We start from the raw sequence: 25,741 nt of genomic DNA on the forward strand, positions 1-25,741 counted from the left end.
GATAGGTTATTAAAAAATAATAATAATAATAAATAAAATAAAATAAAGGTAAAGTTAACCGAAATTGAGGATTAAGAGTTTAGAGTGCTATGTTTAAAGGTTGGAAAAATGTCTCTTAAATTATATAATAGATGTGTTATGTGTACTTTTTTTTTTTTTTTTTTTTTTGAGGCAAACATTCAATGTGTACAAACAAGTAAAAAAAATGCAATAACATAGTCATGTTGAGTTTTTATTACTATCTTTTTTTTTAGTTAAGAAAATCTTCTAAATTACATTTAATGTGTACGTACATTTTCTTTATTATTATCTTTTTGGATGTTGAGTTCTTTTTTTATTCATTTAAAAAAAATTAATAAGTAGTTTATTGATATTCAGTTACTAAATTTTTTTATATTAAATGTGCAACTATAGATATTTGTGACCAAAGTAATGGATTGTCAAACGTATACATTCAAAATGGGATGAACATTTAGTGCCGAAGGGACTATATTTTATTTTCTCCCTTTTTTTAATTACTTGTAATATTTTGACTTATGCACTATTCATATGATCAGTATGATTAGATAAGGAAAAATATAATCACTTGAAACCTTGGTAAATTCATCTTGATTTATACTTGTACAATATCAAATATTCTAATTTTTTACAAAATAATGCATTGACAAACGTGAAATCAGAAGCGCTGCAAGTAAAAATAATAGCAGAAAAATGTTAATATATAGATAATTCGCTTTAAAAATTATGAGTTTTTAAAATACATAGTATTTAATGTTACTGAATTAATAATAATATTGTATGAGTATTACTCGTAAAAGATCTCACGGCATTCTACTAAACACTTTGAGAGTGAGGGAAAATGGTAAGAGATCTCCGTCATCCCATAAAGTGTCTCAAAAGGGGATTAATCTATACTCAACCTCAAGGCTAGGTATTGGAAGATGTAGTTCTTACTATTAGCCCAACCTTACTTTGGTAGATTAGCATATGATATTGCCTCTGTTTTTTTTTTTTTCAACTGCATCATTTTGAGCAATACATTTGTCGAGATGTAACTTTGACCATTAATATCCTTATTGTAAAAATTATAACAAAGTTATGTTATAAAACTAGACATTATAACTCATCTAATGATATATTACATAATAACATTTATTTATTTTATATAAGTGAAAAAATTAAGTCAACCATGATATGTGAATACTGTAAAAGTCAAAGTGATGTATTTAAAAAAACGGAGAAAGTACATTTTTTTTTCACAATGGTAAGAAAAAAAAAACATTAAAGATTGTCATGATAGATACTTGTATGATACGGAGTAATGTACTAGGTATAGTAGTTGGAAGTTGGTACCACTTTGATAATAGCCATACATCACTAGATATATCGGAAAGAAAATATAATGCTTCAAGGGCCACAACTTGTGGTTGTAGATTTATAGTAATACGAAATATAAAGCAATTTTTAGTCCTTTTCAAAAAAAAAAAAAAAAAAAAAAAAAAAGCAATTTTTAGTCTCAAACAAACAATAAAAACATATGCAACAATTGAGAGAATTAGCTCAAACAAAAATGGAAGAAATTATAGGCAATAAGTTTGTGACAATAAAGCACACCATAGAAGGAGCACCAAAGGAGGATGATTTTGAGGTTTTGACTACAAATATTAGCATATCATCCATTAAGCTAGGCTCTAACCTTGTCATTGTTGAATGTCTTCAACTTTCAATGGATCCTTCCCAACTTAACCGCATGAAGAGTTTTAGTCCTTCTCAGAATTCGGTAGTTGCGGCTTTCAAATTGGTGCCCGGCAAGGTACGTTGTTTTGGCTTCTTGATTGCTCGAAAGCGTTTAACAAATACAAATATACTTTACGGCTTGTTTGATAAGCAGTATAAATGATGGTAGTGATAATAAATTTGTACATCAGTTTATATGAGAAATGATAGTAATATAAATGATGGAAAAGTAAATAGGTAATAATATATACTATGGTCTTATGAGATAGGAGGTTAGAATAGTTGGCCAGTTCTCTTACTTTCACGTCTGAGGCCAGGGGTCGAATCTCACCAAGCGCATTTCAAGAGGAATTTCCCTTATAATCCCCCCTTCTACAATGGACCTTCTCCTTATCCCAAAAAAAAAAAAAAAATACTATAGACTTATATTTATTTTATTTTTTTTAAAATGGAAAGGTGACCAAGAAGTTAAGATAATCTTCTCTCAAGACTACACCCTAACTTATCACAATAAATAAATTTTAAAAAAAATAAAAATTTACTATCTATAAACGGATTGATATCTTGGTGAGCTTGCATAAAATGGCCCAAAGAAGCAACATAGTCTACTGCTTTATTACCCTCTCTATAAATGTGGCGCGAATCAACATAGGTGTAATTTCGAATCAGCTCCTTAACATCCTCCATTAATAGCTAAATTTTCCACGGGCACTGAGCTTTTCCCTGCAAAATATTAATAATAAGCAAATTATCCCCTTCAATAAGTAATTTTGAAATGTATATTATGAGCCTGCGCCAAAAGAAGACCATTACGAAGGGTTGTAGCTTGACTAGCTTCCGTTATAAGAGGAGTACTCATACCAATATTAAAAGAACGACTATAAACATTATTTCTTAAATGATCTCTTAGAACAATGCCTATAGCCCCTGAACCATCTCGAACAGAACCATCAAAATTTATTTTACTAACACCAGAGGGAGGGGGAGACAAGAGACATGTATACTCCTTGGGGTAGGATGAGAAGAAAGAGCGAGAGCAGGAGTATCCAAAGAGTCGAGACAAGAACGAAAATGTCATTCATGATAAATTTTTTGGGCACGAGAAAAAATAGTCATATGAGAAAAATCAATTCCATAAAAAATCATTGAATTCCTAGTTTTCCAGATACTCTATAAAGAAGTTATAACCTTTTTTAGAGATATAGAGAAATTACCCTTTAAAACTTTAAAAAGCAAATAAATACCAATAGTTAAAGGGACCCGACCAATCCAACGAATAGTAGCATCAACATGCCAAAATTGAGAAGTGTAGGAACAAGATAGAAAAAGATGATCCTGAGTTTCATCATGACAATTACAAAGGGGGCACATAGAAGGAATATCCAACTGACGACGAGCAAGATTAGCCCTAGTAGGTAGAGCATTATGAAGAAGTTGCCAAACAAAAAATTTCAGTTTTGGAGATATATCAAGTTTCCAAATCCAAGAAAATTCCCATTTAGTATGAGAAGAGATATTATGAGCAATCCGAGTAGCTGATTTGATAGTAAAATCACCAGTGTTAGAAAAACCCCAGCAAGGCTCATCTTGAATAACTGAAGAGGGAAGTGGGATTCCTTTAATAAGATGGACAATATTAGATGGGACATAAAGAGACAAAGTAGAAACATCCCATTCATTATTGTCCAAAATGAAATGATTAATAGTAAGATCTAGGTTTTAGATATTCGAAATATCTAAATTAAGCATAGTGAATAAATTTTCAGAAGAGCACCAATTATCAAGCCTAATACCATTACTAATTTTCTATCGAAGGCCACGGAGAGGGGACGAATTTGAAGAATCTTTTTCCAAATCCAAGAGTCCTTTAATTTGGTTGAGGACTATATTTAAAAAAGGATTTGTGAGCTAGATATTTAGCAATGATAGAACGAACCCAAAGATTATTTGGGTTAGAGATTATTTTCCAACCTAGTTTAGCTAAAACGGCGGAGTTAACTGCCTCGGTTTTACGGAGGCCTATGTTGACAGAATTTATCCCATGAGATCATAGGTATAGCTGATTTGTTTGGCGATTGTTTCTAGAAAAACTTTATTAATTTGACAAGAGAATTAGTAATAGTTTTCGGTAAGCGAGCTGTGGACATAGCAAAAGAAGGTAGCGCCTCCAAATTACTCTGGATAAGGACAGTCTTACCAGATTTACACACTGTGTTTAAAGACCAACAGTTCATTGTTTATTCAGCTTTGATTACCAGATGTTGAAAATTATGTTTTGAAAAAGATCGAAAGTTAAATAAAACTCCCAAATATCTCCCTAAGAAAGACTTAGAAGTCATATTAAAATAACTAGCTAAATTCCTCTTTTTAGAATAAGGGACCATTTTTGAGAAGACAATTGAAGACTTGCGAAAATTTATCAATTGACCCAAGATGGCAGAAAATTCCCCTAAAATATTTTGAATATGGGTACAGAATGCCGAAGTAGCTTTACAAAATAGCAAACTATCATCAGCAAAAAGAAGGCAAGGAATAATTGGAGCATATGGAGCTAATTTAATTCGTATACCATTCTTTCTATTCATAGAATCCAAAAGAAGTTTCTTTGAAAGAACTTCCATACAAATAACAAATAAAACTGGGGATAAATTAAAGGATTACCTTGCCGAAGTCCTCCAGAAGGAATAATCATATTAGACGAATTTCGATTGACCACTAGAGAGTAAGATACTGTGGTAACACAAGTTTTAATCCAGCTAACCCACATGTCATTAAAACCAAAAGCAGAAAGAGTTGCCCATAAAAAATCCCATTCAACTCTATCATAAGCTTTTTCCATATCTAACTTTAGAGCTAACCATCCTGTTTCGTTTTTCGATTTATTAAAGATATTCAACACTTCTTGAACCAAAAGGATGTTATCTTGGATAGAAGTATCAGGGGCAAAAGCATTTTGATAAGGACCTATAATTTTCTTCAAGAACGGTTTTAGACGGTTTACCAATATTTTGGAGATGCCTTTATAAAGGGTCGTACAAATACTAATAGGGCGGTATTGACTTGCCTTATTTGGATTTTCAACCTTCGGAATAAGAGAAATGAGCGTATGATTTAGTTGGCGTAGTAAGACTCCATTAAAAAAGAAACCACGAACTGCATTACAGACGTCCGAACCTATTATTGGCCGATAATGCTGAAAAATTTTGGACTGAAACCATCAGAACTAGGTGCTTTATAAGGGCACATGTCAAAAAATGCCTCTCTTATTTCCTCATCCGAAAAAGGGCTAGTTAATATATTATTATCTGAAGTAGAGATAACTGGGTTAATCCATGGGATAGAAATATTTCTAGAATAGTTATAATCTGATTTAAAACGTTTGGAGAATTCATAAAAAAAGTGCCGAGTAATATCTTCTGGGGAATTAACCCAATTATCTGTATCATCTTGTAACTTGAAAATTTGTGAACGTTGCTTTCGGTACTTCATAGTTTCATGAAAATATCGGGAGTTCTTGTCCCCTTGTGTTAGCCATTTTTTCCTGGCTAACTTTCCCCAAAACTTTTTACCAAATAACAACAATTTTTCTCGTTGCTATAATAGATGTAGCAAATGTTGATTGATATGTCTATTAGTTGGAATAGCTTGTAAGTTTGTCTTGATTATTTGTCAATTTTGATTGAATATTACCATATTTTTTGAAATTCCAATGTTTGAGGTCTGTCTTTATACGAGTAAGCTTTTGAGATATGCAAAAAAATCTAGAGCCTGAGATTTTATGTGCCCAATTCTTAGCAATTATAGCATGAGCTTCAATATCTAAAGTCCAAGCGTTTTGAAATTGAAATTTAGAAATTTGCTTAGGACCCGAATTGTCTAAATATAAACAAATAGGACTATGGTCTGAGCATGAGAAATATTCGTATGAAAGGGCTGCATTTTGATATTGGACTAGCCAATTAGGCTTGAAAGACACCTATCTAGTCGTTCGTACACTAGCAAGATGAGTATGAATTTGTTTTTTCCAAGAGAAATCCATTCCAATAGGAGGTATATTGACAGCCTGAGTAAGTTGAGCGAAGCGATGGAGTTTTAGGCACCGTCGAGGCAAAGGAATAGAGCCCCATTTTTTTATCAGCCAAACACAATAATTCGTTATAATCACCTATAATACACCAGGAAAGTTGACAAGATTGAATAAGTTGACAAAATGGATTCCAAAAATCCAATTTCTGATGGTATTGTGCCAGAGCATATATTCCAAAAATATTAAAAACTAAATTAGATTTTTTATCAGTGACTAACAAGTGGGCTAGATGGTGATCCAAACTTATAATTTGAACTTCAATATTAAGAGTATTCCAAATTTCCAACAAATCCACATTCCACCACAATGACCATTCGGATTAATAACACGAACTTCATCGAAACCCAAAGCTCTAGATAAACGTTGACTTGTATTCATCGACACCATAGTTTCATTAACAAATAAAATGTCCGGATTAAACTTTTTTCGAATGAAAAGAAGTACACTAATTGCTTGGGATTTCTTTGCCCCACAAACATTCCAACTCATAAACTTTGGACTAATCATAAAAAACTTTCTGTAAATTAATGAACCTGGAAATAATCTGAAAAAATGTCAATAATGTATCTATGATATAGGGCAGGGGCCTAAGAAGGCTGATCAAGAGAAGAAAAGCAAACATCCATAGTAGAATGTATGATATTACAAAATAAAAGGATCCACTATAAACAAATGTACAAGGAAACTTTGACAAAATAAGATTACATGCCACAAGAAAGTTATACAGATTAAAATTTACAGAAATAAGGACAAAACAAGAAAAAGAGTATTCAACAAAGAACAAGACCAATAAAATAAAGACTAGAAAAAATGCTATAAGAAGAAATATCAGCCACACAGGAAGACCGAATTGACAAGGAGAAAGAGAGCTATTAAAAATAGTCGAGTATAACGGCATGTTGTTTAAAGTATATGATCAAAGTCCTTGAGTATCTAATAAATAACAAATGATCAAGCAGCATGAGGTAAGTTGCAAGTTAAGAAGAAACAGATATAGAATGAAAATGAAAAAGCCTAAAAGGATCCAACAAACCAAGATACTCAAACAGTGGGGCAATATAGCAAACATAATAGCAGAAACAACATACCTTGCACACATTAAGATGTTGTAAGAATTACTAAAATATAAAACAACGTAAAGGACAATAAAAATGCAATTCCATGAAAATTGAACATAGGAGTGCAGAGTCTTAATAGAATTTGTTATGTTGGCTTTAGTTTACCTTTTTTTTTTTTGTTGATTTTATGGTTGATATTTAGATTGATTGGCTTGACTAATATATCTAGTTATAGTAATTTAAGGTTAATCTACTCTTGTAAAAAAAAAAGGTTAATTTACTCTAGTAGATAAAAACAAAATTAAGTTTAAGATATCTTTAGGCCTAAATCCAGAAATTTGCAAAATTTTGCATTTAATCTACAAGTATAATAAGAATAAGAAAAGGTTTAGGGCATGTTCTATTCAGCTTAATTTCAGTTCAGTTTAGCTCTAATCAGTTCAGTTCCTAATTTCCTTCTCTCATAAACAACTCAGTTCAGTTAAGTTCAATTCAACTTCAATCAGTTACGTTCAATTTAGCTCCAAGATCAGTTCAATTCAGTTTAGTTGTTTTTAGTAAATTGGAATAGGCCCTTAAATAAATACTTATAACAATTTATCTGACTTCTTATTATGTACATTATAGTTGGTGAATTGCAAGCTATAAAAGTCTTGACCTTCCAAGGGAAATTCACTTTATGTTTATACGTGCAATATTAATTTTTGAAAGTAAAGGATGGAATAGATGTGTTAAATTTATATTGTTTATTTGAAAATGGCAGCCAATTAATGGAAACGGAGTTGGAAAAGTTGTGGCTTCAGGGCATCCAAAATTTCAAAAGGATGACTTAGTTACTGGATTATTGATTTGGGCACAATATGTCGTGGTGGAGAATGTCAATTTGTTGAGGAAATTAGATCTCATGGAATTTCCCTTATCATACCACCTTGGAATTCTTGGTATATATATCTACTTGCAATTCATTCTTTTCTTTTTATATGTTTGCTTAAATCCTTTTGTATTCAATGATCATACAACTTACCATTAAGCATAAAACATGAATGAAGATAGTCCGAGTATTAGTTTTAAAGTTCAATTGAAAAAAAAATGTTTATAGACATAGTGTCATAGTCAAAATAGGGAAAAACAATTAGAAAGGGATGAAACCTAGCTAGTTGGATTAATAACATATATACCTTTTCCATTACTTTTATTTTTAAAAACTGCAACACTTTAATTAGTGTACTATTCATGTGTTCTATTTTAAGTATTTAACCGACTTTATTAATACATACATAGTAGCTCAGAAAATGTATAGTCATGTAAAATCTTGTACTGTTATATTCACCTTATTTAATTGTATATTCTTTCAATATTAATAATATATATTTAATAATAATTGAAGATATATTAGTAATAAAATATTGCATTGATAAAGGTGAAATGATGTGAGAGGAGTTGCAAGTAAAAAGAGTAAAGATATCCTATAAAGATGGATACAAAAGGGTGTCCTTAGATGTCGTCATCTCACTTGAAAACATGTATTTGCTGTAATCGACCATAAACTCTCTCTCTGTATATTTAAAAAAAAAACATACCAGGTGGAGATGGTGAAAATTTTACCTTTTAACTTTGAGGTTACAAGTTAAATCTCCACCAACTACAAATGGTTAGAAGTAGGGGATCGGATTCCCTCAAGATCATATATAAGTAGTAGATATAGAAGCTACTAAGAATTATAACCATTTGTAGATGCTTTAGAAAAATGCAAAGCTATGATCTTTAAGTAGGGTTGGGAGGTGACTATTAGTCACTGGTATAGAGAGGCTAACCGAGCAGTTGATTGGTTAGCCAATTTTGGTGTCAACTATCCGCAAAAGATGGTGCTTTTTGAAGCGATCTCGGGGGATTTTCGAACCGTTTTATTGGAGGATTTAAGTGGCACGGCTATGACTAGGCTGCTTCCTCGTGGAAGAGCTTTAACATAGTTTAGGTGTTTATTTTCCTTTCCTTTTGTTTCTATGTTTTATTTTCTTTTAATCTTTGTTTAGTTTGTTTCGGGGCTTGCCCCTCTCTTGCACCTAAAAAAAAGAAAAAAAGTAATTTGCATATATTTTTATGTACAACGTATGTGTTTGCATGAGTTAGTGGACTCACAGCATATGCCGGTTTTTTCAAAGTGGGCAAACCAAAGAATGGAGAGAGGATATTTGTATCAACTGCTTCAGGTTCTGTTGGAAATTTAGTAGGCCAATATGCTAAGTGATTTGGTTGCTATGTTGTTGGTTGCGCAGGTTCAACCCAAAAGGTTAGCAAGAGTTTTTTCCTAATTTTCTTGTTTAGGAATTGATGTTTATTATCTTCGTTTCAATCTTTATTAATAGTATCTAATACCATTGCTATAATATGTAGATTGCTATGTTAAAGGAAAAGCTTGGCTTTGATGATGCATTCAATTATAAAGAAGAGAGTGATTTAAAGTTGGCTCTTCAAAGGTCATATCTATTTCATAACTATAACAAATATCTTTTTTTTTACCTAGCGAAACATATAATTTAAATGAGCGCAAGTTAGTATGCATGCTTAACAATATTATTTTAGGGACATCTTGTAGTCTGGTCATATATGTGGTATTATATTTAAATGATTATGTCGATAATTTAAATTTTTTGAGAGTTTAAGACATATAAATGTGAAAGTAACACATAATTTATCGGGTTTTTAAACCAAATAATGCAGACATTTCCCGGAAGGAATTGACATCTATTTTGACAATGTGGGTGGTGAGATGTTAGAAGCTGCAATTGAAAACATGAACCCCTTTGGTAGAGTGGCTGCATGTGGTGTTATGTCTCAATACACCGATCCTACTAAGAGAAGAGCCGGTCCGGACATGATCAACGTCGTTTATAAACGAATCACCATCCAAGGATATTTATGTACTAATTACGACTTTCAACAGGATGAACATGGTTTCGCGGAGTTTATATCAGCAACATCAAGCTACCTCAAAGCAGGTCAAATGCAAGTGCTTGAAGATATCCATGTTGGCTTGGAGAGCATCCCTTCTGCTTTTGTAGGCCTCTTTTGTGGCCGTAATATTGGCAAGACTATTGTTAAAATTGTGGATGATTAATTAACTTATTCGAGTTTCATGTATTCCTTACATTCCCAATCAACAAAACAATTGTTCATAAATAAACGAACTTGATTCTAAGTGTTTGCCTTTACCTGGTTTGAGTTGGTAATGAGAATAAAATAAAGTTTTGTACTCTTTGCTAGTGTTGAAATAAGGTGTTCTAATATGGTCTTATTTCGTCTAAATTAATTTATTTATTTTTTTGGCTTGGCCTGTTCAGACCAATTGTTTAATTTGATTAAACTTTGATCTTATTGTACGTAAATGTATATGAAAAAACATTATCAAGTGATATCTTATTAGATTGATCTCAATGTGTATTTTATTTTCATATATCTAATTATCATAATTATTAAAAAATACAAAATTAAATATAGACATTGATATGTAAACGGAAATTAGAAGATTTAGGCCTTGCTCTCTTCACCTTATTTTTGCTGAACTTAAATTATTTCTACTAAACTGAAATTATTTTTTGCTGAACTTAAATTATTTTTACTGAACTGAAATTAATTTTACTGAACTGAAATTATTTTCACTGAAAAGCTTACAAGATGAACATCCTGATCGTCCAACGATATTGGCGGGGACGTCGGCAACCTTACTTCCTTCGATTGCACCTCAGTTCGATCTACCGGTTGAGGAGGCTAACAAATTAAATTAAACCATAAAAACAATTAAATTCAACAAATGAAACATCAAAATTGATCAAAAAATACAAAAACAAATTCAAAATCAAAAGGCAATAGAAACATTACAGGATACGAGAGGAGGTTGTGGAGAGAGGAAAGAGAACTACGAACGACATGCATAAGCTCAATACGATCGGAAGGAGAAGGAGGAGAAGAGCTTAGAAGTGTGGATTCGATTGTGGAAAGGAGTTGCTTAGGAGACACCATTGTTGAAGCTTGGAGAAACCCTAAAAATGGTGCTTATCTCCTCTAGCTACTAATCTAGCTTTCAACCTTTCAATTTCACTATTTGGTTTAAATTTGATTTTGTATACCCATTTTGAATCGATTGTTGTTTTTCCCGGTGGTAATTTTTCCAAATCCCACGTATGAATGTTCTCCATTGCCTTTAGTTCTTGTTCCATTACCTTTACCCATTCTGGATCCTTGGCTGCTTCACCATAGTGCGCTGGTTCCTTCACCAAGAGAACATTGTTTAAAGAAGCAATGTAATCTTGTGAATACATTTTCGAGTCTGTTAACTTTGCTGAGATCAAGTTTGCTGACAGATCACCATTTCTTTTCCCTGGTATGTATGTTATATAATCAATGAATTTCCTTGGTAAAAAGGAATTTCTACTTGACCTTCTCTCACCTCCTTCTGCTTCTTCTTGATTTACTTGCTCCATGGGAACTTCTTCTGTTAGCTCTGCTGTAAGCTCTCGATCATCATCATTATCAGCATTTAAATTATTGTCAATCTCCTCCTGCTCCAAAATATCGATCTCATCTTCAATCTCTGATAAATATTTTCTAAGACCTCTCATAACACCATTATCTTCATTCGTAACCAAAAAAGGAAATATTTTTTCTTTAAAAACAACATCTCTGCTCACGAACATTTTTCTGCTTTCAAGTTCCATTAACTTATACCCCTTTTGATTTTAAGGGTATCCCAACATAATACACCTTAATCCTCTTGGAGCAAACTTGTCTCCCGACTTCCTATGCGGGCTTGCATAGCACAAACTTCCAATGACTCTCAAATGGGCATACTCTGGTTCTTTCTTCATGAGCCTGTAATATGGCGTTTCCCATTTAATCACTGCACTTGTCAGTAAATTAATTAGGTGAGTAGCTGCCAGAATGCATTCACCCCATAAATATGTAGGTAGGCCTGCATGTAATTTTAATGCTCTAGCTGTTTCAAGCAAGAATCTGTGCTTTTTCTCAACCCTTGCGTTCTTTTGAGGCACTCCTTCAACATTTCTTTGATGTATGATTCCTTTATCAGCTAGAATCTTCCCACATTCATTCTGAAAAATTTCGGTTCCATTATCGCTCCTCAATATCTTAACTGAGGTTTTAAATTAATTCTCTACATGAGCTAGGAAATTGCAAATGACAGATTTAACCCGTTCTTTATTTGACAGCAAATGTGTCCATGTTGCCCTGCTGTAATCATCTACAATCGTTAGAAAATAACTTGCTCCTGTAATAGATTTAGTCCTATAAGGACCCCACAAATCAACATGTATTAAATCAAATATGCTTGCAGCTATTGATTTGCTAAGAGCAAAAGGAAGCTTATGATGCTTCGCTACAGAACAAGTGTCACAAAAGTACTCTTTTAAATCATTACATTTGCAAAAACTCAAATGTTGCATCTTAGACGCAGAGACATGTCCAAGTCTAGCATGCATCAAGTCTAATTCTTCATCTATTCTTTCTTCATGCTAACTTCTTGCATTCCTGCCTTCTCTTCATTCATTACTACCTTATACAGGTCATTCTCATTCTACCCAAACTTTACATTCTCATCAGTGGAAGGGTCTTGTAACAAGCATCCATATCTATCAAATAATAGTCTTACATCTGTCTTTTCGACCAATTTCCCGACAGACAACAAGTTATGTTTAAAGTCATCGACATACAAGTATACAACACATCATTCAAGACCACATTATGAGTTATCCTCACACTTCCAATTTCAGAGACAACTTTAATGGTGCCATCAGGAAGGCCTACCCTAATTCTTTTATCTAGAGTTCTTAAATTGTGCAAAATATTCTTGTTCCTTGTCATGTGGTCACTAGCACCTGAATCTATCAACCAAGTATTCTCAGATGAATTTTTTTCATTATTTAATTCATTAATAACTGTAATCTTACCAGCAAAATTGCTCTGGCTCCTCATACCTCCTTTCTGCTTCTCTTCCAATGCTTTCATCACTTCTTGAACCACGTTAGCAATGAAGGTATTGTCTGACTTCATTCCACTTGACTCTCTGGATTCAAGTGGATTATCATTCATAGCAGCATTTACGTCTGTAAGGATATTTGATGCTATCCTTTGAGTCGATTTTCCCTTGTCATTCTTGAACCATTCCGGATATCCCAACAATTTAAAACATTCATCCTTCACATGTCCTCTCATTCCACAATGCTCACATTTCTTGGCTTGCTTCTCAAGCCTCATTTTCTTGTAATCCATCTTTTGGAAGTTCTCAATGGCCCCAAAGCTTTGGTTCTGTCTGTTTGCAGCAAATGCATTGATTTCAGAGCCTACATTGTTCATCTCCCCAGTAAGCTGCTTTTGCCTTTCCACCTGAAGTACCAAATTGTAGGCTTTGTTCACTGGGATGAGAAGTTCAACGCTCAAGAAATTTCTCTTCATCTGGTCATATCCAGAATTGAGTCCCATAAGAAACTTCATGAGTTTATTGTTCTACTGCATTTCGAATACTTTCTTCACTACATTACATGTGCATTTGCTCATTGCACCACATGCACACTCTGGTAATTCCTCCAGTTCCTCAATCTGGTCCCATAGATATTTCAGTTTGCAATAATAATCTCCCACTAGAAGATTGTTTTGTTCGAGTTCCCAGAGTTCCTTTTTGAGTTGAAATAGCTAAGGAGAGTTTGTTTGCCCATATCTCTCAACTATTTCTTCCCACAGCTTCTTGGTGGACTGCATCGTCACTAGGCTACTCGTAATTTCAGGTTTCATTGTAGCCAACAACCATGACCTTACCATGCAATCACATCTCGTCCATTTCTGGATTTCATCTGGTCCCTGTGAAGGCTTGGGGTGCTTACCATCAAGAAAGGCCAGTTTTTTCTTAGCTCCCAGAGCAATTCTCACACTTCTACTCCACTTTAAGAAGTTATTGCCATCAAGCATAATGTTCCCAAGTGGTGTTGAAGCGCTTTCATTTACAGCAATGAAAAGAGGATCCTTGTATGGATTCAAATTGCTGGTTGTGTTTGGTTCACCCATTTTGTTGAAAGACTAATTTATTTACTTATTTTTTTTAAAAAAAACAATTCAAAAGCCTCTGTAAACTCTTAATCACCGAGGATCTTACAACCCCGCTCTGATACCATAAAGAAGTTTTCAAAGACTCAAGCTTGTTTATCTGGTTTTCCAATTTGGAACCAGAGAGTTTTCATTGATATGCTCTGCTATTGAAAATTGAATACATCAAAAAACCCCTGGCGGCAACAAGGCCCAAAAGGCTTATATACATGTATTCTAAGAAAACCTACATAGCTGTACAAAGAGACAAAAAAGAAGAAAAAATCATGTGAACAAATCACATGTTACAAATACAGTAACAAATATTTACAGCACACATCAAGCAAAATAAACAGAGCAAAATAGATGGGAGGAGCAGCACATGATTTTCAATAGAGTGCTTTAATTTAGTACGAAATATTTGTTAGTGGATCAACTCAACCATAAGCAGAAATATGTATACTCTTTGAAGGAGTGAGGGGTGGATGAGAATCGAACTCGTGATCTCTATGTCACGTTGGCTCTGATACCATATTAGTGGACCAATTTAACCAAAAGCTTAAACTTATAGTTGAGGCTCTGATATGTTTATTTTATATAGTATTTTACCCCCGTCCCTTGGTCTTAATTAGTAGTGCTTTTGGCTCTTTAGAGCCACTTTTATTACTAATATGTGTTTTCTAGTGTTTTCGTAGTTTTGGTTGAGTTTTATAGGAAATTTCACTCTTGGAGCATTTTCCCGGGATTTTATGAAGCGACTACGAGCATTGGAGGAGCACGACCATCTTTCGTAGCCCAAGATCGGTTAGAGTCATCGAACCGGTGATTAAGGGCTCGACTTATGAGAAGATGAGGCATTGGACCGAATGATTAAAGCCCCAAGGAGGATATTTGGTTTGGGCCGAGTTACAAGCCTAAACAAGGAGTCCAAGTAGCCCGAAGTGTCACCGCCCGGTGCAAGGGTCTCCGCCCGAAGGCGCGCCCGATCGGGCGCGAGAAGAGAAGCTCACGAAGAAAAAAAGGCGGGCCCGATCGGGCGGTGCCTCGCCCGATCGGGCGCGTGTTTCCGAGGAGAAGTTTAAGCGTTGTTTAAGTTGTTTTAACTTAGGATTTTCGAGCTTAGTTTATATACGCTTTTGTTAAGCGAGTTTAGTATTCTTTTCTCCCTTCCCTTACTCTCTTTCTCTCTCTCTCTCTAACTTTTTCTCTCTCTCCTCTTAAACTCTAGTATTATTTTCTCTCTCTACAACTCTTTGTTTAATTCCATCTCTTGTTTCCTTCAACTTTGGTAACGATTTCTTCTCCTTTAATCTCAGTTATTTATTCTCTCTCTTTCATTATGACTTGTTTAATTGCTTTGTTTTGTTTATATTTAATTATGTGTGAGTAGTTTTCTTTCTAGGGTTGTGGGGATCCATAAATAATATGAAGGGGTAATTTATTATTGTTAACTGTCAATGCTTGATTAATTTCCTATTGATTGATTTAATGCTATGCGGTTAGATTTGGCCAGATTTAATTCGTATGAGTTTAGCAATATTGATTCGAGATTCGAGAGATGAGAATTGATGTTTAGGCTTAGTTTCAATAGGCAGACTAATTTATAAATGGTTAGGTCGAGATTCGAGAGATGAGATTTAATACCGATAAATTAACTCTGTGATTGTAATACGTAGCGAAAGCCCTTTATGATCTGATTAATTGATGCATTGATGATTGATTGTTATGTTTTGCCCTGTAATATTATTTATTGGTGAACCTATGCCCTAGGTTTTTTTTATTATTTGATTTCTCCGTATTTTTTATTTCTCCCTACTCATATTCTTCGTAGTATAGTTCCTTTAAATAACAACTTTTGGTTACTTAATAATTTAGATTATAATAATTAATTAGGAAGAGAAAGACTCGTTTCCCTGTGCTTCGACCCTTCTTCCCTATCTGCATAGTTAGTGGATTTAGGTATTATTTTTGATTGGGTGACTACGACTTTAGCCTGCCAGGCTCAAGAATATGTTTATACTCTATCAGTATTTAATATTGCTGGTGAAAAGGTTAGATCGATTGACTTCAAAAATTATGAGGTTTTAATGTAGTATTTAATATTTCTAAATTAGTAATTATAATAATGTATGAGTATTACTTGTAAAATATCTCACGACATCCTACTAAATACTTTGAGAGTGAGAAGAAATGATAAGTGAAATTCTCCCTTAAAGTGTCTCAAATGATAATTGTGCCTCAACATCAAGGTGTTGAAAGATGCAATTCTTACTATTAGCCAACCTTAACTTGGTATATTGGCATGATACTTGTATGATACGAGTAATACACTAGGTATAGTAGTTGGTAGTTGGTACCAAATTTGATTGGTGCTACATACTGCTACGTTACATAGTAACATCTTTCTGTCCATTTAACTAGTATAGTAGATTAATAGCCAATTAGCCATACATCATTGGATCTATCGAAACGAAAATCCTTTAAGGACCACAAGTTGTGATTGTAGACTTGTAGTAGTACGAAGTATAAAGCAAACTAAATAATAAAAACATAAACATGTAGTGTAACTAACAATTGAGAGAATTAGCTCAAACAAATCAAAATGGATGAAATTATAGACAACAAGTTTGTAACAATAAAGCACACCATAGAAAGAGCACCAAATGAGGATGATTTTGAGGTTTTAACTACAAATATTAGCACATCATCCATTAAACAAGGCTCCAACAATGTCCTTATAAAATGCCTTCAATTTTCCATTGATCCTTACCAACTTAACCGCATGAAGAGTTTTAGTCCTTCTCAGAATTCAGTAGCTGCGGCTTTCAAATTAGTGCCTGGCAAGGTAATGTTGTTTTGGCTTCTTGATCGCTCAAAAGCGTTTAACAAATCATATTTTACGGTCTGTTTAATTTGATATGTACTCCCTTCGTCCCTAAATTATATTCCTATTTCTCTTTATTATGTGAGGAATAAATGCTAGAGGTAAGAATGTAATTTAGGGATGGAGGGAATAGTATAAATGATGATAAGGATAATAAAGTTGTACAATGAATTTATATGAGAAGTGAATGTCCATTCTCATGATAATAATAGCTCATCCTATATAGTATACACTCCGTAATTCCGTATATATATACGAGTAAAAATGCGAGTTACGATATGAGATTGCATTACTACGGTCTAACAAGGATCAAGGTTATTTGTTTTGTTGCCTTTAATATACCCTTTTTAGGTTAATTTTATGTGTTGATGTTTAGATTGATTGGCTTGACTAATATATCGATCTACTGACAATGATTTTTATATATATATATATATATATATATATATATATATATATATATATATATATATATATATATATATATATATATATATATATATATATATATATAAAATTAAAGTTAAGCTATTTTTAGGTTTTTCTTTGTTTTGAAGAACACAAATTCTTATATGTAGCTAATCATTATAGGGGTTACTTTTTTATTTAGTGTAATAAGGGTTACTGATTACTTTGTGTTTTTTATACGAGTAAGTGGTCAGCCACACAGTTTGAAGAAAAGACTAATTTCAGGTCTAAAACCTTAAAAATTTACAAGTCTTCCAAAAAAAAAAAAAAAAAAAAAATTGCAAAACTTTTATTGATGAATTGATCTATAAGAGTAAGGTAAAATTCAAATTAATACTTGCAACAATTTAATTGACTTTGTATTGTGTTATAATTAATAGAATTTCACTTTATGTTTAATATGGAGTATTTTATGTACATATTATTGAAAGTGGCGGAATTGATGTTCTAAATTTTTAGTGTGTAATTTGAAAATTGCAGCCAATTAATGGAAATGCAGTTGGACAAGTTGTGGCTTCAGGGCATCCAAAATTCCGAAAGGGTGACTTAGTTGCTGGAATATTGATTTGGGCACAGTATGCCGTGGTGGAGAATGTCAATTTGTTGAGAAAATTAGATCCTACGGAATTTCCCTTGTCATACAACCTTGGAATTCTTGGTATATCTATTAACAATTCTTTCTTTTCGTATGTTTGTTTTAATCTTTATGTATTCAATGATCATTGCTACTTATTATGTTGTATAATACTACGTATATCATTAAGCGTAAAACATGCAGTATACGAGTGCTTTATTCAGAAAAGTTTTTAGAATAGTCCGAGGATTAATTAGTTTTATACGAGTGCTTTATTCAGAAAAGTTTTTAGACGACATTTGGTCAAAATAGGAAGCACAGTTAGAAAAAGTGAAACAAATATAACTAGATCAATAATATGTATCCTCTAATCCGACTGACTTAATTGATATACATGTATTAGTTTAGAAAAAATATAATTATTGTTCGAGAAAAGGTTCAACGCGGAGAAGTGCGTGTCCGTCCCGTTATCAGATCGCATTTGACAAAGCTATTTGATGATTTTCGGGGTGAAAGGGGGTGTGATAGGAAGAACGAGGCTTGAATCGAGGCAGGGCGCTAGACAGCCGAGTGAGTTTCAGTGCTAGTAAGAAGAGCAGTTGCAAGCTAGCAAAGAAGTGAGATAGAAAGCTCGCATTTTCGATCCGTTGAGCGAGAGCCCTTCCACACGGGACTCCCGGATCACTATGGCCGACTTTCGTCTCTGTTCGACCAGTCGGTCTCACAGTCAGGCAGGCTTATACCATTACGCTAGCGGCCCATAGGCGCGAGATGTACCTTGTGGGGGGGGGGGGGGGGCGGCGGTCCCCTGGACATAGTCCTTTTAGGCAGTGGCCGTTTAGTCCATGGTCCATTGGATGGTCGGTGCAAGGCCAGAAATTGGAACACATTGATTCCGCAGGAGGCGTGGGCCACAGGTCGCACATAAGCCGCCGGGTCGCATGACAGAAGAACATGCACATGCAGCCCCTATGAAACTGGCTACCAGCCCGGAGATATTCGTGTTACTTCGTCTGCACTGTGAGATTTTTTAAGATTTACCTCATTTATATATACTTAAATATATACAAACAAATTAAATACAAAGATTTAATAATTTATATTAACTAATACTTTAAGATATTAGTGATTACAATAGTATTTTGACTAATGTAAAATGAATAAATGATACTTTGTACTGTTGCAAGTAAAAAGAAACAAAGGAAGAATCCCAACATGAATATAAGGGCCTAAAAGGTTGTCCTCAAACTATTGTCATCTCACTTGAAATCACGAGCTTCAACCAACCATATACTCCATAGTTCATGTAAACATGCTAGGTGGAAATGGTCTAGTGAGAAGCTTACCTTTTGATTTTGAGGTTACAAGTTCGATTTCTGGGATCAGATTCCCTCAAGATCATAGATACTTCATTTGTTCCAGAATAACTAACACAATTAACTTTGCACACATGCTGATGCACTAATTTGACTTTATTTTTCACAAATTCTTATATGTGGCTGACTACAATGTGTGGCCATCCATTATAGATTTATAGGTGTTACTAGGGGTGCTAAACCTTCGAGCCGAGCCCGAATAGTGGTAGGCTCGGCTCGAGCTCGTTTGTCTCACAGCAGGCTCGGCTCGAGCTCGAAGCTCGACGAGCTTTAGAAATCTAAGCTCGGTTCGAGCTCGTGACTCCATACGCAGGTTCGAAGCTCGGCTCGAGTTCGTGACTCCATACAGCCCGGTTAAAGCCTGATTTTTTTTTTCTAAACCATTTAATCAAATAAAAATGTTGTAGACTCTAATGTTATTAATTTCTACTCATAAATTCAATTTATCAAACCAGATTACATACACACAAAATCCGATTAATTGATTACAATTTACTTTTACATACAAGCTAAGGAGATTGATATAGGAGACGATGACGAGGTGTAATGATTGAGCGTCTTGGCTAGTGGTGACGATGAGGATGTTGGTGGAGCGGTGTTGGGTTGGTATTGAGATGGAGATGTAATGTTTTTTCTGATGGAAGTAGATTAATAGAGGATTAGAGGAGAGAGTAAAAAGCTTCTCATGTTAGAAGCAAGCTGGGGACTTGGGGAGGCAGGGAGTGCAGGAGAGAGAAACTAAAGGAGTTAGGTTTTTTTTTTTAGTTTATATATGAAAGGCCTAAAGGTATGTGACGCTGGGCTTTTATTTTTGGGCTGAAATAAACAAATGCATGTTATTAGATTTGGTTTATAGTTTGATTTTTAGATCTTAATCAGATTTTTTAATATTCATAATTAAATTTTTAACTAAAATAAAAAAGTTTATATTTTTCTAAAAATACACTATATGTTTATATTTAATCGAGCCTGTTCACGAGCTTTCGAGCCGAGCTTTAACTTGCTCGGCTCAGTTTGTTAAGGTTTCGAGCCGAACTCGAACTCGAGTCGAGCCTCGTCAAACCGAGCTTTGACCGAACCGAGCTCGAACAGTTCACGAATAGCTCAGTCTCATTATCACCCCTAGGTGTTACTTTGTTAGCGTAATAGGGGTTACTTGATCAGTGTTAAAGGGGTTACTTCGTCAGTGTTATAGGGTTACTCAGTCAGTGTTACTCCGTATAAGGGTTACTCGATCAGTATTATTAGGGTTATTTGGTCGGTGTTATAGGGGTTACTTTGTTTTTCTATATGTGGCCACATGGTGTGACCAACCACACATAAGACGGACTGACGGACATAATTTAAGATAATATATGTTTTTATTACGTTAATAAAAAATTATGGTCAAAGCAAATGCATAAACAGTGAAAAAAATTCCAACAATTCAATTATTTTGGGAGGAAGGAGTATTGAAAAATTATGATACAGTGGACTTACTTTTGATGAAAGTAATCCGCATAGCATATATTATCATGTGTTTGTAGGAGTCAGTGGACTTACCGCATATGCCGGTTTTTTCAAAGTGGGCAAACCAAAGAAGGGAGAGAGGATATTTGTATCAACTGCTTCAGGTTCTGTTGGAAATTTAGTAGGCCAATATGCTAAGTTATTTGGTTGCTATGTTGTTGGTTGCGCAGGTTCAACCCAAAAGGTTAGCAAGAGTTTTTTTTTTTTCCTAATTTTCTTGTTCAGGAATTGATGTTTATTATCTTCGTTTCAATCTTTATTAATAGTATCTACCATTGCTATAATATGTAGGTTGCTATGTTAAAGGAAAAGCTTGGCTTTGATGATGCATTCAATTATAAAGAAGAGAGTGATTTAAAGTTGGCTCTTCAAAGGTCATATCTATTTCATAACTACAACAAAACCCTTTTTCTTTTTTACCTAGCGAAACATATAATTTAAATGAGCGTATGTTAGCATGCATGCTTAACAATATTTAAGGGACATTTTATAGTCTGGTCATATATGTGGTATTATATTTGAATTTAAATTTTTTGAGGGTTTGAGACATATAAATGTGAAAGTAACACACAATTTATCGGGTTTTAAAACCAAATAATGCAGACACTTCCCGGAAGGAATTGACATCTATTTTGACAATGTGGGTGGTGAGATGTTAGAAGCTGCAATTGAAAACATGAACCCCTTTGGTAGAGTGGTTGTATGCGGTGTAATGTCTCAATACACCAATCCTTCTAAGAGAAGAGCCGGTCCGGACATGATACACGTCGTTTATAAACGAATTACCATCCAAGGATATATAAGTACTAATTACGACTTTCAACAAGATGAACATGGTTTCGCCGAGTTTATATCAGCAACATCAAGCTACCTCAAAGCAGGTCAAATGCAAGTGCTTGAAGATATCCATGTTGGCTTAGAGAGCATCCCTTCAGCTTTTGTAGGTCTCTTTTGTGGCCGTAATATTGGCAAGACTATTGTTAAAATTGCGGATGATTAATTAACTTATTCAAGTTTCATGTATTCCTTACATTCCCAATCAGCAAAACAATTGTTAAATAAACGAACTTGATTCTAAGTGTTTGCCTTTATCTGGTTTGAGTTGGTGTTGAGAATAGAATAAAGTTTTGTACTCTTTGCTAGTGTTGAAATAAGGTGTTCTAATGTTAATTTTCTACTGTCTTATTTCGTCTAAATTATTATTATTATTATTATTATTATTATTATTATTTTTTTTGGCTTGGCCTGTTCAAACCAATTGTTTAATTTGATTAAACTTTGATCTTATTGTACGTAAATGTATATGAAAAAACATTATCAAGTGATATCTTGTTAGATTTGTCTCAATGTGTATTTTATTTTCATATATCTAATTTTCACAATTATTACAAAAATACAAAATCAAATATAGACATTGATATGTAAACGAAAATTAGAAGATTTAATATAGTCTGGTATGATTTAACCTAATATCATTAGTTTTATCATTGGAAGGAAAACTTGAAGTGATGGTTAAAGCTTTACATTAATAAAATTGAGGTCATGAGTTCAAGCATTGTTACTAACATTCTTTCTAATCAAACAACATTGACTTGTGTGTTTGTAGGTCTCCGAGGATTGAACTTTCAACCTCAATCAATCATATCTTCGATGTAATTTTAGATAATAGCCATACATCATTTTTGCACTAAGGACCACACAACGTGTGGTTGTAGACTTGTAGCACTTCGTATTTTGGTAATATATATCTAGACTAAGATTGCTAATAAAAACATGATTAGCTCAAACAAAATGGAAGAAATCTTAAGCAATCAGATTATGACAATAAAGCATAGCATAGAAGGAGCACCAAACGAAGATGATTTTGAGCTTTTAACTACAAATATTAGCACATCATTAATTAAACCAGGCTCCAACAGTGTCCTTGTCAAATGTCTTCAACTTTCAATGGATCCTTACCAACTTAACCGCATGAAGAGTTTTAGTACTTCTCAAAATTCAGTAGCTGTGGCTTTCAAATTGGTTCCTGGCAAGGTAATGTCTTTTTAACCGCTCGAAAGCTAGTATACGACTTATATATTTTACATTTTTACGGTCTATTTAACTATTACTAGTATAAATGACGGTAATGAGGATGACTTTGTTCAAGTGAATATCCATTCTCAGTGTAAATAATACTTGAGGTAGCTTGCACAGGCTATTCTCAATGAATATCTTTTTTTTTTTAATTTTTTTTTTTTTTTTTTTTTTTTGAGTATTTAATCTTTGTTTATAGATAAAAATAAATTTAAGTTTAGGCTATTCTTTTGCTCTAAAGTCTAAACCTTTAGAAATTTACATTTTGCATACAATTCAATTGATTTTCCCGTCAAAAAAAATAATAAAAAATAAAAAAATAAAAAAATAAAATTCAATTGATATATATATATATATAGTAGTATATATTTTTTAATAAATTAGACTACTAAAAGTTTTTGAGCCACAAGAAAGGGAGAGGATTCAATTATTATAAACAGAGTATTTTGTTACTTTTATTTGAAAGTGGAATGGATGTTTTAATTAATTTTGTAATGTTTTAGTTAATTGATGGATATGGAGTTGGAAAAGTTGTGGCTTCAGGGAATCCTAAATTCCAAAAGGATGACTTAGTTACTGGACTGTTGAATTGGGCGCAATATGTCGTGGTGGAGGATGTCAATTTGTTACAGAAATTATTAGATCCTACGGAATTTCCCTTATCGTATCACCTTGGAATACTTGGTACGTACTCTCTTTATTCCTTTTCATATTTTACATGCTAGCTAAATTTTATGATATCACATGTACTCTACGGAGTATTAATGTTCAGTAAAATGTTTGCACCGTACTTTAAAGTTGATGCCAGTAATTATAAAATATTACTCGGTGGAGATGAATGGTGAGAAACTTAACTTTTGAATTTGAGGTAATAAATTTGAGCTCCACCGTCTACAAATGGTTGGAAGTAGGAGATTTTCTCTGGTTTTGATGAAAGTAATACACGTATATATATTATAATGTGTTTGTAGGAGTTAATGGACTCACAGCATATGCTGGGCTATTTAAAATAGGCAAACCAAAGAAGGGAGAGAGGATATTTGTATCAACTGCTTTAGGATCTATTGGAAGTTTAGTAGGACAATACGCTAAATTATTTGGTTGCTATGTTGTTGGCTGCGCAGGTTCCACTGAAAAGGTTAGCTAGTGATTCATTTTTTACATACATAGCTTTTGATTTATCAGGACCCGTTCTTTTCAGCTTAATTTCAGTTCAGTTCAGTTCCTAATTTCCTTCTCTCATAAACAATTCAATTCACCTCAGTTTCAACTCAGTAAATCAGAACATGCCTTTAGTTTGTTCAAAATTTGATTCTTATTATTATCTTCATTTTTTTTTATTACTAATTATATCTACTACCATTGTATTATTATGTAGGTTGCTATTTTAAAGGAAAAACTTGGCTTTGATGGTGCATTCAATTATAAAGAAGAGAGTGATTTGAAATTGGCTCTTCAAAGGTCATACTCGTATCTAATCCTTAATTGTAACAACATCCTTTTTTTTCACCTAGTGACACGTAGAATAACAAATGAGCATGTGCATGCTTACTTGCTTAGCAATATTTAAGAGATATTTTGTGGTTTTTTGAGTAATTTTAATCTCAAAGAATCACCAAAAGGTAAAAGTATGACAAAAAGTAAAATCGAAAATAATTAATGATAATTTAAACGTGAACATAAAAAATAATTAACACACAATTTAATTAATGTCGAATTGGGTGTATAAACCAAATGCAGGTACTTCCAAGAAGGAATTGACGTCTATTTTGACAATGTGGGTGGTGAGATGCTAGAAGCTGTTGTTGCAAACATGAACCCCTTTGGTAGAGTGGTTGTGTGTGGTGTTATGTCTCAGTACACCGATCCTACTAAGAGAAAAGCCGGTCCCGACATGATCGACATCATTTATAAGCGGATCACCATCCAAGGATATCTTGGTAACGATTACAGTGATGAACATAATTTCGCAGAATTTGTATCCACAACATCAAGCTACCTCAAAGCAGGTCAAATGCAGGTGCTTGAAGATATACATGTTGGTATAGAGAACATCCCTTCAGCTTTTGTAGGTCTCTTTTGTGGCCGTAACATTGGCAAGACTATTGTTAAAATCGCGGATGATTAATTTATTCGAGTTTTGTTTACTCCATCCATTCCTAGTTGATTCTAAGTGTTTATCCTTATTTGGAAGGTGGTAATGAGAATAGTATTAAGTTTTGTACTCTTCGCTTGAAATAGAGCGTTTTGTCAATGAATGTACATCTATAAGAAAAAACATTATCAAGTGAGTGGTTGTGAGATTCGTCTCAATGTATATTATTTAAATGTATATTTTTTCTAATTTTTAATAATAATATGTAAACGAAAAATATAAAATTTAGGACATGTTCTCTTCAGCTTAATTTCATTTCACTTCAGTTCAACTCCTAATTTTCTTCTCTCATAAACAATTCAGATCGGCTCAATAAATCAGAACAAACTCTTAATATGGTGTGAGTAACAAGAACAAGGTGAAGAGATTAAAGCCCAACAAATTAAAATTACTACTTGAGTACATATCTTTCTTTTATCATTGGTAAGATTATCTTTTCATCTCCCCTTTTCCATATCCGTAACTCTATACACTTTTATCCTTATTATCCCCCCCTCTAATCCATATCCGTAACTCTAAGACTTATCATATCTTCATTTCTTTATCCCTATTCCTTTCCCCTTACCCCTAAACAAACACCTCTATCCTATGATCTAAAGATGGTTGATTTTATTTATGGTTTGATCCAATCATCCAATTACTTTATTGACCTATGTCATAGTGGCAACGGTGCACCTACATGCTTCTTCTAAGAGTTTTAAGACTTCTAACTCCTTTTAATTACA

At 33.5% G+C, this 25,741-nt stretch overlaps 6 protein-coding genes across 8 annotated transcripts; 3 read left to right on the forward strand and 3 right to left on the reverse strand.

Annotated features, from left to right (window-relative positions):
* The first annotated feature begins 1,477 nt into the window (after window positions 1-1,477).
* On the forward strand, window positions 1,478-10,119 carry LOC145579810 (2-alkenal reductase (NADP(+)-dependent)-like). Its single transcript, XM_081637068.1, has 5 exons — window positions 1,478-1,813; window positions 7,646-7,823; window positions 9,159-9,172; window positions 9,277-9,359; window positions 9,604-10,119. The coding sequence occupies exons 1-5, from the start codon at window positions 1,538-1,540 to the stop codon at window positions 9,998-10,000; spliced, it is 948 nt and encodes a 315-aa protein (XP_081493194.1). The 5' UTR covers window positions 1,478-1,537; the 3' UTR covers window positions 10,001-10,119.
* An 803-nt stretch (window positions 10,120-10,922) lies between these two features.
* LOC145579691 (uncharacterized) lies at window positions 10,923-11,597 on the reverse strand. Its single transcript, XM_081636926.1, has one exon. It carries the CDS (start codon window positions 11,595-11,597, stop codon window positions 10,923-10,925), a length of 675 nt encoding a protein of 224 aa, XP_081493052.1.
* Window positions 11,598-11,618: 21 nt separating this feature from the next.
* Window positions 11,619-13,389, reverse strand: LOC145579692 (uncharacterized). Its single transcript, XM_081636927.1, has 3 exons — window positions 12,609-13,389; window positions 12,161-12,274; window positions 11,619-12,031 (listed from the first exon to the last, which is right to left on the reverse strand). The coding sequence occupies exons 1-3, from the start codon at window positions 13,387-13,389 to the stop codon at window positions 11,619-11,621; spliced, it is 1,308 nt and encodes a 435-aa protein (XP_081493053.1).
* A 198-nt stretch (window positions 13,390-13,587) lies between these two features.
* LOC145579693 (uncharacterized) lies at window positions 13,588-13,956 on the reverse strand. The gene has a single exon (XM_081636928.1). The coding sequence runs from the start codon at window positions 13,954-13,956 to the stop codon at window positions 13,588-13,590; it is 369 nt and encodes a 122-aa protein (XP_081493054.1).
* Window positions 13,957-16,576: 2,620 nt separating this feature from the next.
* On the forward strand, window positions 16,577-21,785 carry LOC145578500 (NADP-dependent alkenal double bond reductase P2-like). The gene is made up of 5 exons (XM_081635809.1): window positions 16,577-16,819; window positions 17,807-17,984; window positions 20,803-20,969; window positions 21,077-21,159; window positions 21,389-21,785. The coding sequence occupies exons 1-5, from the start codon at window positions 16,577-16,579 to the stop codon at window positions 21,783-21,785; spliced, it is 1,068 nt and encodes a 355-aa protein (XP_081491935.1).
* A 762-nt stretch (window positions 21,786-22,547) lies between these two features.
* Window positions 22,548-25,260, forward strand: LOC145579811 (2-alkenal reductase (NADP(+)-dependent)-like). Of its 3 annotated transcripts, none has more exons than XM_081637070.1 (5): window positions 22,548-22,819; window positions 23,365-23,545; window positions 23,833-23,999; window positions 24,240-24,322; window positions 24,602-25,260. In XM_081637070.1, exons 1-5 carry the CDS (start codon window positions 22,559-22,561, stop codon window positions 24,987-24,989), a joined length of 1,080 nt encoding a protein of 359 aa, XP_081493196.1. In that variant the 5' UTR covers window positions 22,548-22,558; the 3' UTR covers window positions 24,990-25,260. The 3 variants fall into 3 exon arrangements, with proteins under 3 accessions (XP_081493196.1, XP_081493197.1, XP_081493198.1); XM_081637071.1 differs by having other exon boundaries at window positions 23,875-23,999; XM_081637072.1 differs by having other exon boundaries at window positions 23,986-23,999.
* Window positions 25,261-25,741: the final 481 nt, after the last annotated feature.

Source organism: Chenopodium album, chromosome 14, assembly GCF_948465745.1.
Source record: "Chenopodium album chromosome 14, dcCheAlbu1.1, whole genome shotgun sequence".
Taxonomy (NCBI): Eukaryota; Viridiplantae; Streptophyta; class Magnoliopsida; order Caryophyllales; family Amaranthaceae; genus Chenopodium; species Chenopodium album.